Consider the following 16,156-nt stretch of genomic DNA (forward strand, 5'->3'; position numbering starts at 1 on the left):
TGTGTTGTTATTCTTTTCCTACTATTGTTGAGATGGCTCACAGCTCTGAAGTGACTGCTCTAGGGCCATGCTTGGAAAGGAGAGACCATTGGCCCTCCGATGTTATTCCCTCTTCTCCGAGAGTCACTGCTGTTGATAGTCAGGGGCCTGGGCTCTGATTTCCTTGTATCATTTACTTGACTGTGAACCACTGGCAAATCACTTTGCTTCCTGGAGCCTCAGTGTCCCTGTTGGAAAAATGGGACAATAACTGCATCCGTTCCTGACATTGCTATTAGGAGTGAGTGAGATGATCCATCTAAGATCTTAACCAAGGTTTGCCGGGCACAAAGCAGGCTTTCAAAGCTGTTATTTACTTTTCAACACCTCCCTTCTCTCTCCTGCTGTCCTCGGCCCAGCTGTGGGCAGCTGCTGTTGTGATATTCAGGGTTCTAGGGGAGCTGTTTCAGGACCCATTTGTCCTGGGCAATCTTCACTCCATGGAATAACAGCTTCTGAGGAAGGAAGACCTCGAATCTGATTTGTTTGCTTAAGTCCAAGCTCTAATTGCTTTGGGAAAAGGCCCGTGTTGGCTGAAATCATTTCTTGTTTTGTTCTTTTTTGGCCCCTGTCGGGCAAAGCTTAATCTCAGTCAGACTTCTTGATTAACCGGGGAAGAAGAATTTGCCAAGGAAAGAAAACAGCAGGCTGGTTTCTTCAGAACTCAAACGAGGAAACTGCTATGTGATCAGTACGCTTTCTGGGCAGCCTCACTTCCTTCTTTTTCTTGTGTAAGAAAATCTAAGTTAAACATATCTGCACCAAGGATGGACAAATCCAGCTTCTCTGGGAGTGCTGATAGGCAGGGGACCTGGTGGCACTGGAGGCTCTGGTAGATGCTGGGGGTCCCCAGCGCAGGTGTGCCCCGGGGAGGCTTGCTCTGCTCCAAGGGCGGCCTGGAGGAAAGGAAGCAGGTGAGTGCAGATTCCTCAGGCACCTGGGGGCTCACTGCTGCCCCCTGCTTCCACGCGAGCCCTGGTCGAGCACCGTGGGCCCCATCATCAAAGCAGGTTGTCCACTTGCAAAGACATGTAAACACTGATTCTTTCTACTTGATCCTCCATCACCAGGTCTTTCCTCCTGTTGATCTCTGAACACGTTGAAAAGCCATCTACTTCCACTTCTCAAACACCTTCCTTTCACGTCCAGGTCCCTGCCACCGTCACCTTTGCCCAGTTCTGTGCCAACCCAGCTCAGAGCTCCCAGAAGCTCCCCTTTCTGCCTTGCCTGGGGCCATGCTCTGCCTTTATTTCTCTCTCTCTCTCTCTCTCTCTCTAAGTTTTAATTGGGGTAAAATATGCTTCCCTAGTGGCTCAGATGGTAAAAAATTCTACCTCCAATGCAGGAGACCTGGATCCGATCCCTGGGGTGGGAAGATACCCTGAAGAAGGGCATGGCAACCCACTCCAGTATTCTTTCCCAGAGAATCCCATGGACAGAGGAGCCTGGCAGGCCACAGTCCATGAGGTTGCAGAGTTGGACATGACTGAGTGACTAACACAACGCAGAACATAAAATTACCATCTTAGCCACCTTAAGTGCACAGCTCTGTGGCATTAAGTGCTTTCACATGGTCATGCAACCATCACCACTGTCCATCTCTGGAACACTTGTCATCTTGCAAAATTGAAACTCTGTACTCAGTAAAAAAGAATTTGCCCTTCTCCTCCCCACTAGCCCCTGGCAATCACCATTCCACTTTTTCACTTTCTGTGAGTTTGACTACTCTAGAAACCTTGTGTAAGTGGAATTACACAGCATTTGTCCTTCTATAACTGGCTTATCTTCCTGAACATAATGTCCTCATGGTCCACCTGTGTTGTAGCAGCTCTTCCTTCTCTTAGGGTTTCCTTTGGAATGGCTGCACCCTTCCTGTCTTTAGGGTCTGAGTGTGAACTCCTTTCTTCCAGGAGGCCTCCTCGACCCCTGCCACTGGTGCTCCCACAATGCTTTGTACCCTCCTTCAGGGATATCCAGGCAGAGTAGGGGCGGAGCCGAGAGACCCCTCTGCCCTCCCAAGCACAGATCCTCAGGGCACAGGCTCCTCTGCATTCCTGGCTATATCCCAGGGTCCCATCACAGCCCCGTGCCCAGCAGAGCAGAGCGGACCACAGCAAACAGTGCAGAGTGAATGCTGAACACACTTTTCCTAAAATATTCACTGACAGTTTCTACTGACAATTTCTCACAAACCTTGAGACCAAATTAGCACATACTTGGCCTATCGGGGCCTGGGGAATCTTAACCAGCACAAGGTTTGTCTCTAAGGCACAACTCTGCACCCAATCACCGATTCTCTGGCCTTTCCCTCAACCCTGCTCTGTTAGCACCCACTGCTTCTTGGGGAGCCCAGCGGTGTCTCCAGCCCTGAGTTCCAGGCGCAGTCTCTGTCACCCACTCGCCTCCTGGTGTGTGTTTGTGGAGGTGGTCTCCCCATCTGTCTCTCCTGGCCTCACTTCACCCTGCACAGCCTGGAAAGCGCCCACTCCTGGCCACCTCTCTACCCCTGTTCACTCCAGGAACCCCGGCCCTGGTGTGTCTCAGCGAGTAACACTGACGCCGTCACTCAGGGCTGCCCTCTGGGGAGGAGTCCTCATTCCGCAGTAATCTGCCCACTGCCAACAGCTTCTACTTCCTTCTTTTCTATGCTCATACAGAAGCCTTTCTCCAAGGCCTGGTCCTTTCACTGTGAGGGAGTGGACAGACGGTGGGGCCATGTTCCTGCCTTCCCATTGACCAGTGGTTTAACTTTAGGCAAATCACAATTCATCCCTAAGGCTTGGTTTCCTCATCTTTAGGTAGAGATAACAAGGAGTATGCACCACACAGACTTCGAGAATGATCTTATGATTACTGAGGGGAAGGATGGGAGGAAGGGATAGTTAGGTAGTTTGGGATGGACATGTACACACTGCTGTGTTTAAAATGGATAACCAGGGGCTTCCTTGGTGGTTCAGTGTAAAGAATCTGTCTGCCAATGCAGGAGACCTGGGTTCAATCCCTGATCCAGGACGATCTCACATGTCATGAAGCAGTTAATTCTATGAGCCACAACTATTGAGCCTGTGCTCTAGAGCCTGGGAGCCGCAACTCCTGAGCCCACTTGTCACAGTTACTGAAGCCTGTAGACCCTAGAGCCCGTGCTCTGCAATAAAAGAAGCCACCACAGTGAGAAGCCCACGCACCAATAGAGAGTAGCCCTGACTCGCCACAACTAGAAAAAAGCCCACGTGTAACAACAAAGACCCAGCACAGCCAAAAATAAATAAAAATTAAAAACTAAAATAAAGTAAAATAAAATGGATAATCAATAAGGATCGACTGTATAGCACAAGGAACTCTGCTCAATGTTATGTGGCATTCTGGATGGGAGGGGAGTTAAGAGGAGAATAGATACCTGTATGACCCAGTCCCTTTGCTGTTCGCTTGAAACTATCACAACACTGATAATTGGCTATACTCCAATACAAAATAAAATTAAAGATAAAAAGGAGTACGTCCCCAGAAGCCTGTGAGGATGAAGCCAAGTCATGGAGCAGTTCCCCACCTTGCTGTCAGTTATGGGCCTGGTGGAAGACTCTGGACAGGGGTTGACCCTGGAGGAGGCTGGTGCTGTTGGAGGAGGTCGGGCTGCACGGAGGTGGAGCTGGTGCAGGTGAGGTAGCGCTAACCTGGGAGACTAACCATGAAGACACCACCTGCCTCCTCCCACGTTTTCCCTCCCTGGCCTCCGTGCTGTGGCCAAACTCTCCACAGAAAGCATCCATCTGATTTCTAGGGACTCCTTGCTGCTCAGGGGATCACGTGTGGTGGACACTCTGTTGACTGAACTGATGGACTGACGGACTCTGTAAACACCCTGCGAAATGCCCACAGAATGCTCTAGACACTCACGTCTGCTAGATGGTACTTCTGCTCCCAAAGGCTGGGAGTTGAGTCGTGTACTTAACAAGAATCAGCTGTGTTTGCTCCCAAACTTGTGAATGCCAGTTGTACATTTTATTGTGATCATAAACGTATTTAAACAAAATGAAAATTGATGAGATTAGTGTGAAAGAACTTTGTGAAAACTAAGATGAATACTTGGAAAAGACTAGATGAAGGGTCATGTTGAATTGAGGATAGATGAGACAACTGTTAAAGCTTGAGGGAAATTATAAAGAGAAAAAACTAGAAGTCTAGTGCTCTCTCATTGCTTTGCAAATATCTTTAAGTTCTAGCTCTACTTTAAAAAAAGCAGAAACTGAAAACGATAAATAATGCATTTATGGCAGACTGTGTTGAACTTGCCTCTTATGCGAAGAAAAAGCCTTGGCCCTACATCAAAAGATTGGGGATGACTGTACGTTCTATTCTTGCAAATTGAAGTAAAATGTTTACAGGATGTACATATCATGTTTTAATGGCCCCTTGCTTTAACATCTGTATTTTTAAATTAACCCAACAAGCACTGATATTGATCCAGCTGGGTGAGAGGGTTTCTGCCGTTCAGCCTCCTGTTTGGGGCCCTCCAAGCAGCCCCATTCTGTCCTCACTCACTGCACACATCTCCCACTTTCTCTTCCACTCATTTAGCCCCTCACTGAAGATTGACTGAGAATCAGAACCAGCTCTGAGTTCAGAGCCGACTTCTCTTGCTGTCTCTACCTGGAGACGGTGGAAGCCAGAGAGTGTAAGAGTGTGCCTGGCCCCTCCTGCTGCATGGGAGCTGCTTGTCTATGGTGTCGTGGAGTCTTTCCCCACCTGACAGCCCACCACACTTTCAGTGCTTTGGATAGAATTGGGTCCCAGCCCGAATTCACATGTTGAAGCCCTATCCCCCAATGAGATGGTATTTGGAGGTGGGGGCCTTTGGGAGGTAATTAGGGTTGATGGGGTTGTGGGGCTGGGGCCCTTCTGATAGAATTAGTGGCTTCACAGGAGGAGGAGGGGATAGAGGTTGCTCTGTCTCCACCCTGTGAGGACACAGAGAAAGTGCCAGCCTGCCAGCTAGGAAGAAGGCCCTCCTGCACCTGGAACGGAATTGGTGGTGACCATGAACTTGGCCTTCCAGCTTCCAGGACTGTGAGAAGTAAATGTCTGTTTCTTGAGCCGCCTAGTCTCTGGTATCTTGTCACAGCAGCCAGGGCAGGCTAACACTCTGAGGCCCCTAAGACCACAGCAGGTCCTGGGGACGTATGTAGAGGATGTCTATGATCCTGCTGCCACCATCGAGGAAGATGCTGTCGGTGATGCCACACCCTCAAACCCCCAAGGGTCCCCCTTCCTTCCCAGTCTCAGACTCCAACACACTGGCAACATTCACCATCTCATGAGACCACAGACCCACAGGGAAATCTGCAGATGTACAGTCAGGGAGTTGATTGTACAATCAGGGAGTCTCACCTGAGGTCACAGTGTTTTCAAAGACACACCTGTGACTGTAACCAAAGCCCATGACATGTTCTGATAAGCCAAGTGGTCTCCCAAATAAAATTTTAAATTCAAGACTCTGCTGTGAAATGCATGATGAATGATGTTTCTATGTATGACACCCTCTGACTCTGATGGCATCCAGAGCATTTAACTATTTGACCTCCCAGAACAGAGATTTCTAGTTGTCTACCCTAACCCTCTCCTGCCGTTCTCCTTAGTTACAGAATTCCCAGCCTCTCCTGCAGGGAGATGTGGCCATGTGACTAAGTTCTGGCCACCAAGACATGAGCAGAAGTGTTCAGGACATCCTGGAAAAGTCAGTAAAGGGGATTGATCTGATTGGAAAGTGCACCCTCTCTGTCGTGGACCCCTGATTTGCGTGCCATTTCTTCCCGCTGCCTGGAGTGTGGGTGAAGCAGGAGGCCCCAGCAGCTGTCTGGACCATACAGCACTGTGAACCTGGAAGCCAGAGCTGAGAGGGGGCAGAGGCATACAGAAGGGGCCTGGGCTCATGACCACGGAGCCACTGCACCGAGAAAGTGGGAACGTTGAGGTGGGGGGCAGGGGTCATCCCTCATGCAGGTGCACGACCTTGATCTTAGCCCCGTGATGAGAGTAGTGGCGGGGAACACTGAAGGGATCATTTCTATAGTTGCCTTGGTGATGGGCCCTCAAGAAGCCCGGTGTGGGGCCTGGGGAACTGGAGTGAGTTGTTATTCACTCCCCTTACTTCTCTTTAGAAGCCAGGCTCCAGTTTGGGGAGAAGGTGGTGCCCAGGTTCTCCCAGCTTTGGAAGCCCAGGCCCAGACCCCCCACCCTCTCAGGGGTTGCACGGAGCTCCCAAGGAAGGAACAGTGAGATGGTCCAGCCTCACACAGCCTGGTGGGCAGTTAACGATAGCCACAAAGCTCAAGACAAAGACCCTATGAGGTAGCCCTTGACTGCACGTGATGGCTAGACAACACAGGGACTTCTGAGAGTGTCTTGAGCTGAGCAGGCAGGACATTAAACTGGTGAGATTTGAGTTGTGACCTTGCTGTACTCACAGGCTGTGGGGCTTAGGGACAGATGACTCATGATGATGACAGAGTGGCCTGGATCCCTCAGCCAGGAAAGGCTGCCTTTTATTTCACCTTCAGCCTGGCTCACCTGTCACTGCCGAATCCATCCCCGCCGCAGGAGTCTTCCTTCACTTCAAGGACGCAGTCTCATGGAAAGTGAGGATCAGAGGTCTTTTCAGGCTGGAAGGAGATGGAGCAGATTTGGGAAGAGAAACCCAGGATCACACTGTGACGGGGAGCAAGTTTAACTCCAGTTACATGGAATTTCTGTGTTAGAACAAGACCCTGGCTGGCTGAATCCATGAGATAACAAGAACATTTTCCCCTGAGCTTTCACTCAACTCTCAAAATCATTTGTGATGTTTTCCAGGTAAATTGTTTTCTGCATTCAGTCAACTAATTTTAGTTTGTGGTTGTGTTTGATAGGCTGGTATGCTGGGAAAAATCACTCCAGACATCCAGAATCCAATCAAAATAGATGTGCAGAGAAACACGTGTTTAGGGCTGAAATGAAACTGGAAAATCAGCCAACCCCACTCCTCATTTTACAAATCAGTGGAAGTGATTCCTGGAGCTCACACAGCTAATGAGGGCGAACTTCAGAGCAGACCTTAGTTAACCCTAACTCATAAACAGCGCTTCAAACACTTTGCTTCTTGGGTTTGTTTGTTTGTTTTTTTTTGGGGGGGGGGCTTTGTTTTTTGTTTGACCGTGCCTCAGGCATGGGGGATCTTAGTTTCCTGACCAGACCAGGGATCAAACCAGTGCCCCCTGCAGTGGAAGTGTGGAGTCTTAACCTCTGGACTGCCAGGGACATCCCCTCCAGATATACTACGTAAGAGCTCCTCAGGTTCTTTGTGTGTGTGTGTGTGTGTGTGTGTGTGTGTTCATTTTTCTTGTAAAGAATTTACAGAGTGTTTTCTGAGGCATTTGGAGTCAAGCTGGACAGAACTACAAACGTCGAAGCAGCTTTCCCTACACAAGATCAAGGTCACTCATGAAGTCTGTTGCTTGACCCTCTTTCCCATCATAGGAGTTGGACATTTGGATTGTGCTGAACTGAGTATCCTTCCTCTCCTCCCCCTCCCCTTGTCTTGCTTCCTCCTCCTCCTCCATCCCCGCTCTCTCCTTCTGCCTGATGCTTCCTGCATCACAGTCTGATTTTCTCCAGGTTTGCTGTGCTGTATAGCATGGACCCTGGATTTTGTGCTGATCAGCATATTTCCCTCATTTGCTTCTTCCTTCCTCTCTTCCCACCCCTTTCTGCGCTTTTAGTTTCCAAATTGTGGGCCTATCTAAATTAATGAACTCATTTTTTTCCCTCTATATCAAATGCACAGCAAAATGACTGTATTTCTAAATAGGCCAATAGTACCATGTAGACGCACTCTGAGCCTCCCCGGAGCTATGAAAGCACCATGTTAAGCTCATGAGAACAACATGGGGAAATGAGGGAGCCCCTGTCAAGGCAGAAGGCTTTCTTGATCAATGCATGCCTGGTCCCTCTATTCCCCATGTTGAGTGTGTCTCTACGAAGATGTCAGTGACGAGGATCCATTGTGTGATCAGTATTCCAAGAGGCTGCAGATACAAAATCCTAGACACATTATTTTGTGGGCAGAGCAGGTGTTCTGCCTTGAGTTGTAACATAACCAGTGAGCAATACTTCATGAAATGACCTTTTTTTCAGTTTATTAAAGGGCAAGCATTTCCTGGAAATTCATATATTTTACTGAGCTCTAAATCAAGACTGCATCTACCAGGGTCTTTTCACCATCTCTTGCTCTGACATTGACTTTCATGGACCCAGGCACTGAACCCATTATTCCTTCCTTTCACTCAGGAAGCCCTGTGTTAAAATGTATTTCCTAATGGGGACTGTGTGCTGCGGGCTGCAGTTTCAGCGTCTGTCTCTCTGATGTGACAGAGTGTCGAGCATGGTGCTGAGTCTGTCTGTGTTCCAAGGCCACAGACAACAACCTTTTTGCTGGTGAAAAAGAGGGACAGTCAAGTGATGCTGGGAGATCAGCTCCAACTACCCCCAGATGAACCAGTAAGCCCCCCGGCCCTGGTCAGTAGAAGGATCTTGGGATATGCTTTTATTACTGAGTTGACTTGGTTCTCTGGGTCATGCCTTGACCCTTTCAGGGTGCAGTTTATAACCGGTGCCAATCTGCCTGGAGCTATGAGCAAGCCCAGGTGAACTGTATGTGCCAGGACCAACCTCAGCACTGGCCTTGCCTTCCACCACCTTGTCTTGTTCTTCTCCTCTGCACGTGGCAGGAACAGCTCCTTCTAGCACTGGGTGAGCAGGCATGCTCTGGGGATCTGTCAGGACTTCATGGGGCACTCTAGGGTGGCTCCAGGAGGCAGGAGTGAAAATATCCCAGGGGCTGCTCTGCCCAAAGGTCCCTGGAAAAGTAAATTGGTAAACAGTAAGCATAAGATGGGAGGTAACCTGTCTTCTCTTAACTCTTGTGTAACTCTCTTCCCTTCCCCAGGGGACCTTCCCAACGCAGGGATCGAACCCAGGTCTCCTGCATTGCAGGTGGATTCTTTCTTTACCAGCTGAGCCACCAGGGAAGCCCAAGAATACTGGAGTGGGTAGCCTATCCCTTCTCCAGCGCATCTTCCTGACTCAGAAATTGAAGTGAGGTCTCGTGCATTGCAGGTGGATTATTTACAAACTGAGCTATCAGGGAAGCCCCCGGGCCATAAAAAGACTCAGCAAAAGGTGTCCATAAAAGGAGCTCATCTGCAAACCAGGAAAAGTCCCCTAAGCAGCCCCTGACCATGCTGGGACCCTGATCTCAGCCTTCCAGTCTCCAGGGTAGCACACACGTGACAAACAAAATTCTGTGGCTTAAGCGGCCCAGTCTATGGCAGTTATTTCATCATGTCAGCCTAATCTGACCAACACCCTAGACCTCAGAGAATTCACGACCCGATGGAGACTTCAACTGAGGCCCCAGACTGGGACTGAACTGGTGGCCAGGTGGACGGTCCTTACCGATGAACGCCCCATCCCTGCTCCACAGGCGCACGGTGCGGTCCAGGGAGGATGAGAGCAGAAGCTCTTCTTCTTCTATCAGCTCCAAACTAATGAGATGAAAGGGCAAGGGAGAAGCACTGAGGCTGCCCCAGCAAGAAACGCTCAATGCGTCAATACCCCATTATTTACAGCTGGAATATAGAAGCCAGGTTCATTTCCTGGATTATTCTTGGTACCAGCCTCTCCCTGCCTCCTGCCATGCCACACTCCCTTCAGATGCCCCAACTCCAGTCCCAAGATAGCAGACAAGATATACTGGAAGCATTTCATGGACTGTGGGAACTGATGGGTCTGTGGGAACACCAACGGGTTGGAAAGAAACTTCTGACCAGGGTCCAGGCCCCACGCCAGCACTGACTCCTTTTAACTCCAGTGAAAAAAATCTTAAACATACTAAGTATCTACACTTACACTAAAATAGTGGATCAATTCAAGGAAAACAATCATCATTTATAAGAAAACTTACTTAGGATCTCTTCCTTTACTCTGTGTAGGGAACATAAACATCCAGTTCTCACAGCAGCAGAATTATAGCACTGCTCTTGTCTTCTGGTTAATTCAGAAGGCTTCTGAGAGAATCCATTTACTCAAAGCTGGGAAAAGTATTTTGACTCTGTTATACATTCTTAAACTGTAAAATAGATGGTACTCACAATGTCACCATGCTGATGTGGGCCCGCCAGAATGTCACATCTAAAGCAGAGGAAAGAGCACAGCTGAGTGCGGTGGGAGAGGTCCACCCTGATGGTAGATGCTGGGCAACAGTCACTGCAGGCTGGGGTCGGAGCTGGATGAGGGTCCAGCAGGGAGAGAGGCCCACCCTGATGCTAGACGCTGGGCAACAGCCACTGCAGGTTGGGGTTGGATCTGGATGAGTGTCTAGCAGAGAGAGAGGTACTGGTGTGACAAGTCGCCGGTCTTGCTACATTAATTTGATACAAGTTTATCAAGCATCTACTATGTGCAAGACCCCATGCCAGCTCCAAAGATATATAAAATGGGGCCTGTTCAAGGTCCTCACCCTACAGTTTCCTTTAGCACTTAGGGTTTGGTAAGCCTGCAGGAGTGGGAAAGTAATAAAAGATAATTTTTAATACAGCCTGGTGAAAGCTACGTTCCCAGTACTCAGAGTAAAGACCAATGCAAGGCTAATCACTCTTACTTCTAAATTCCAATTTCTCACACTTTAGCATTTAAACTTCTTCTGTGGTGGAACAGGAAAAAGTGAATAAGGGGAGGTAGGTGAATATTTGCCTCTAAATTGGCTTTATAGAAATATATTTAATGAAATATTATATAGCCATTCAAATATGCTAAGAAAAACCCCTAAATATGCTTATATGTAAAGCTGGCTAAGATACAAAGGAAAAGATGAGTCCTGAAAGTATGTATCGTGGGTGTGTGTGTATGTGCTCCTGTATATATTTTATATATATACACATGCATAGAAACTTTCTGGAAGGAAATTGAAATTCATTAATAGTGTTGCTAGGATGCAGAAAAGTTGGGCTGGGTGATGGAGGAGGTCAGAGAAACAACTACTGCTTTTCATTTTATATTCTATCATGCTGCTTGATTTTTTTTCTAAACATGAGCATTTCTACAACTGTATGAAAGGCTTTTAACACTTTAAACATATTCTGTTATTACCAAAGCATTATATCTCCAGAAAAATTAGAAAAGACATATTTTTAAAAAGAAGATAACCCTGTATGCAAGACAGCAAAAGAGACGCAGATGTATAGAACAGTCTTTTGGACTCTGTGGCGGGGGGGATGATTTGGGAGAATGGCATGGAAACATGTATATTATCATATGTGAAACGAATCACCAGTCCAGGTTCAATGCATGACACAGGATGCTTGGGGCTGGTGCACTGGGATGACCCAGAGGGATGGGATGGGGAGGGAGGTGGGAGGGGGGTTCAGGATGGGGAACACATGTACACTCATGGCGGATTCATGTCAATGTATGGCAAAACCAATACAATATTCTAAAGTAATTAGCCTCCAATTAAAATAAATAAATTTATATTTAAAAAAAGAAAATAAAAGCATAACTAAAACCTCAGTGCGGGCTTCCCTTGTGGCTCAGCTGGTAAATAATCTGCCTGTGGGAGACCTGGGTACAATCCCTGGGTTGGGAAGATTCCCTGGAGAAGGGAAAGGGTACCCACTCCAGTATTCCTGCCTTGAGAATTCTGTGGACTGTATAGTCCATGGGGTCACAAAGAGTTGGACACCGCTGAGTGACTTTCACTTTTCAAAACCTCATGTACAAAGAGGTAAGGATTTGTTACATCCTTGATGTATATTTTTCCAGACTTTCAATCTTCCGTATATGTCTTCATTTTAACAAGGGTTGCATTATTGTTTTGTGACCTAATTTTTCACTGAACAATTTTGTCATGAATAGTCTCCCTATAAATACATTTTCATATATGGCATCTTTACACAATAAACTCAATGATATTTCAATGTGTTATATTCTATACCATCACATATTTAATTATTCCCCTTACACTGGACAGTTTGGTTTCTCTATTATTTTCTTCTGCCTCTCTTATAGACAATATGCTGATTCACAACCTTATAACTAAGTCTTTGTTTATACTTCTTACTGTTTTTTTTGGCCAAATCCTTAGAAGTAGAATTGCTGGTTCAAAGCTTTAATGCACATTGTTAACTTGCCCTTTACGCCCTTCGGACAGTATATACCAACTCACCCTCCATCCAAGAGCATGAGTGCCATTTTCCTCTCACCTTGCCAATATTGAATACTTCCATGAAAATGTTTTTCTCTAGAAAAACATTAAATTTTATTTAATCTAATATTTAACTAAAACTAAAGCAATGCTCACCATAGCATCTCACATGGAGAGCTCATGCCTACTTGTGGGAGGCTGCAGCTCCTGTCCCTGCAGGCTGTACTCCTCAATGTCATAGACGTGCACAAAGCCGCACTGGTCAGCCACGTAGGCACAGGCATCTCCCGCTGTCACCACCATGCTGCTGACCAGGGCTTTGTCTCTAGACTGAAGACACGTACACACAGGGATCATTACACACACACACACACACACACACACACACACACACAGGGTCCATCACAGACAGACACACAGATACATGCACGCACACACACACATAGAGGGCTCATTACATACACACACATGCACACGCACAGAGTCCATCACATATACACACAGACACACACAGGGTCCATCACAGACAGACACACAGACACATGCACACACACACATAGAGGGCCCATTACATACACACACACACACATGCACAGAGTCCATCACATATACACAGAGACACCCCAGGGTCCATCACAGACAGACACACAGATACATGCACACACACACATAGAGGGCCCATTACATACACACACAGGCACACTCACAGAGTCCATCACATATACACACAGACACACACAGGGTCCATCACAGACAGACAGACAGACACACACACACAGGGTCCATCACAGACACACACACACACACACACACAGGGTCCATCAGCAGTAAAGCTTACCTGTCAGACAATAGCAAGTGAAATACATTCTCCTTAATGAGAGAGACACTAGTTTTTTGACACAGGCTAGTGTCAAAAACGGCAACCCACGCCAGTATTCTTGCCTGGAGAATCCCATGGACGGAGAAGCCTGGTGAGCTACAGTCCATGGGGTCGCAAAGAGTCGGACACAACTGAGCGAGCAACTTAAGGGTCAAAAAACAAACCAACCCAAACATAAGGTATAGAATTTATTTCCAACCCACTACCCAACTTACAGGAGCGAAGTTTGCAATGGGACGGGCCTCACCGAACAGCCTCCAGAAGGTGACAGAACCTGGGAGGAGGGAAGCAGAAGGGAGGGCCTTTGGGTGTTGGTGCTTTGCAGTTCTGGAGCTTCTGGTCAGAGTCTGGGAGTCTCTGTTGAGAGGCACCGTAGTCTCAGGACTCTAGGGTGGTGCCTGGGTTGCTTGGCTTAATCTGACCAGCTGAATGATCAATCTGTGTGTATCTGGGGAAGGGGCTCCTCTTGGAGGCTTTGGATTAAATGTCTCAATAGCCTCTCCCTTCTCCACTATTCCAGGCAGCCTTCCTGACAGAGGAGGCTTCCTTGGGCTGTGGAGGTGAGATATGGACGTTTGTGCTATGGTGACAATTAATGTGTGTGCATATGTGTGCACACAGGCACTTGTGTGTGTAGGCACATCTTTTAAACACATTATGGGACTTGCCTAGTCGAAGGAATTCTCTGGGACCTCTTTTGGCCTGACAGTCACAATTCTTGAGTGCTTTGCCGGTGGGTGTTCACAATAAGCCTGTGAAGTGGGAACCCTGTGCATACCTCTTCGCCTCAGGAACTCCCTAAATCACAGACTGTGGGATCCTCCTCTTCTCTCAGGGGAGGGGGTCCTGTGCTGCTGACAGGTAAAGCAGAAGCAAGGGATGCCCAGGGTGGAGGGCGCCTGGTGCCAACAGGCCAGAAGCTTCAGGGCTGGGCCAAGGTCGGGCATCGGGAGGAGGCGGTCCCCTTGAGAGTGGCAGCCGAGTGGGGAGGCAGTCTCCTTCTCTAGTGAGGAGACTGCAAACAACCGAATGCCCTGGGGCCTGGGCTCTTGCAATCAGAATAACACAGGTGGCTGCTTCTAACTCACTGTTTAAAATAAAATTCCTGTGCTTTGGAGCAGGACACTGGCCCACTTCTTACAGTTCACTGAAGCCAGAGGTCCTGTCATCTATGTGACATCACCAAGCTAGTTAGTGGTGGAAGTGGCCTCAGGAAATGTCCTCTACCCCAGGAGTCCCCAGCCTCCGGGATCTAATGCCTGATGGAGCTGATGTAACAATAATAGAAGTAAACTGCACAATAAATCATCCTGAAACCATCTCCTACCTCCCAGTCTATGGAAAAACTGTCTTCCACAAAACCGGTCCCTGGTGCCAAAACAGGCTGGGTATGACTGCATCCCTGCAGGCTGACCCTCATCACACGACTCTCAGCTCTTTTCTCAGGCCTCCCGTGGGTGCTGTGGCAGTCTGCCCCTCCCTGGCTAAATAAACATTTGATGTTTATTTAACCTCACTAAATGACATCCTTTGAGCCCTATGTCCCTGCAGGAATCACCAGAGGCCTCTGTGGAGGCAGCAGGCAGGGAGACTCGACTGGGAGGAAGCTGCCCTCCCCCAGCTGGAAGGCTAGGCTGAGTCGGCCAGGGAGTGCCTGGCGAGTCCTGAATGCCTGGGGGGTCCTTCCTCTTGGAACCCGGGCCTGCAGTGGCCACTTCTTAGAGACGAGCCGACGGCCAGTGTGGGCTCCATTCTCACCTCGGGGCCTGTTGGCCATCAGCGAAGCAGAGGCTGATTCCAAGTTGGCTGCCCGAGTCTTGAGGAAGGCGAGGCAGGAGACACTTCTTTCTGGGCCTGGAGACAAGGAGAGGGCTTTGGTTGTGCTCCTCATGCAGCTCCCAGCTCTCCTCTCGTCCTCTCTGGTGATTGCCCCGGGGCCCCAGAGTCTCAGAGCTGCCCCTGGACCTGGGTTGAAGTGGTCGAGGCATACACAAGAGCACAGTTGGCCTCGCTGGTTGAGAAGCAGCCCAGCCTGGCTGGGGGGTAAAGTCAGATGTGAAGGCAATCCAGGGCACCCTGCATTGCCCCAGGACCCTAGGGCTTTTAGAGAGTCAAGGATGGGGAACTTGGTTAGGGCTTGAGGGAGGGGCTGAGAGAGATGGTAGGGCAGTCAGGGGCTTTGCCTGGAGCTCTATGGGTATTTCCTAGGAGGTCCCCACTCTCTAGAATTCCTGGATGGGAATTAGTTGCTGTTCAGTCGCTCAGTCATGTCCAACTCTTTGTGGCCCCCATGGACTGCAGCACACCAGGCTCCTCTGTCCTCCACTGTCTCCCAGGGTGTTGGAATAACTTCTAAACCCACCTCCCTGCTTCCTTGCCATCCACTCCTCCTGCTGGACTTGAAGCACCATCAACACAGGGCTCACATTTGTCTTTTTCCCCACTCATCTCCAATGTCTCCAAGAGCTTAGCATATAGAACTCAAAATTTGCTCTTGCATATAAGTCCTGCAGACCTACTTAGATGCAAACCTCCAAGAACCACAAGAGACATAGCTGTTTGGGTGTTAGGAGATGGGTAGGGAGCTTCTTCATCTCACCCTCCTTGCGTCTGTGGGCTCTGGGGTGACTTGCCTCGACTGGAGGTGAAAGGAAAGTTCTCAATGTAAACAATGGAGTAGGTGCTGGAGTGAAATAAAGAGCTGCTGCTCCCTTGTCTCGGAGAAGGCAATGGCACCCCACTCCAGTACTCTTGCCTGGAAAATCCCATGGATGGAGGAGCCTGGTAGGCTGCAGTCCATGGGGTCGCTAAGGGTCCGACACAACTGAGCGACTTCACTTTCACTTTTCACTTTCATGCATTGGAGAAGGAAATGGCAACCCACTCCAGTGTTCTTGCCTGGAGAATCCCAGGGACGGGGGAGCCTGGTGGGCTGCCGTCTATGGGGTCGCACAGAGTAGGACACAACTGAAGTGACTTAGCAGCAGCAGCTCCCTTGTCTAGCG

The 16,156-nt window shown here is 48.7% G+C and overlaps 1 protein-coding gene across 1 annotated transcript in view; it reads right to left on the minus strand.

Moving 5' to 3' along the window:
• Positions 1 to 727: 727 nt before the first annotated feature.
• Positions 728 to 16,156, minus strand: part of LOC129624833 (WD repeat-containing protein 49-like) — a 45,217-nt gene continuing 29,788 nt past the window's right edge. The window contains exons 13-20 of the mRNA XM_055543121.1: positions 14,910 to 15,005; positions 13,367 to 13,425; positions 12,460 to 12,601; positions 10,221 to 10,260; positions 9,526 to 9,614; positions 8,757 to 8,927; positions 6,604 to 6,661; positions 728 to 935 (exon numbers count right to left, since the gene is read on the minus strand). Of these exons, the coding sequence (XP_055399096.1) occupies positions 728 to 935; positions 6,604 to 6,661; positions 8,757 to 8,927; positions 9,526 to 9,614; positions 10,221 to 10,260; positions 12,460 to 12,601; positions 13,367 to 13,425; positions 14,910 to 15,005 (863 nt within the window). The remainder of the gene's footprint in view (positions 936 to 6,603; positions 6,662 to 8,756; positions 8,928 to 9,525; positions 9,615 to 10,220; positions 10,261 to 12,459; positions 12,602 to 13,366; positions 13,426 to 14,909; positions 15,006 to 16,156) is intronic.

Source organism: Bubalus kerabau, chromosome 12 (assembly GCF_029407905.1).
Source record: "Bubalus kerabau isolate K-KA32 ecotype Philippines breed swamp buffalo chromosome 12, PCC_UOA_SB_1v2, whole genome shotgun sequence".
Lineage (NCBI taxonomy): Eukaryota > Metazoa > Chordata > Mammalia > Artiodactyla > Bovidae > Bubalus > Bubalus kerabau.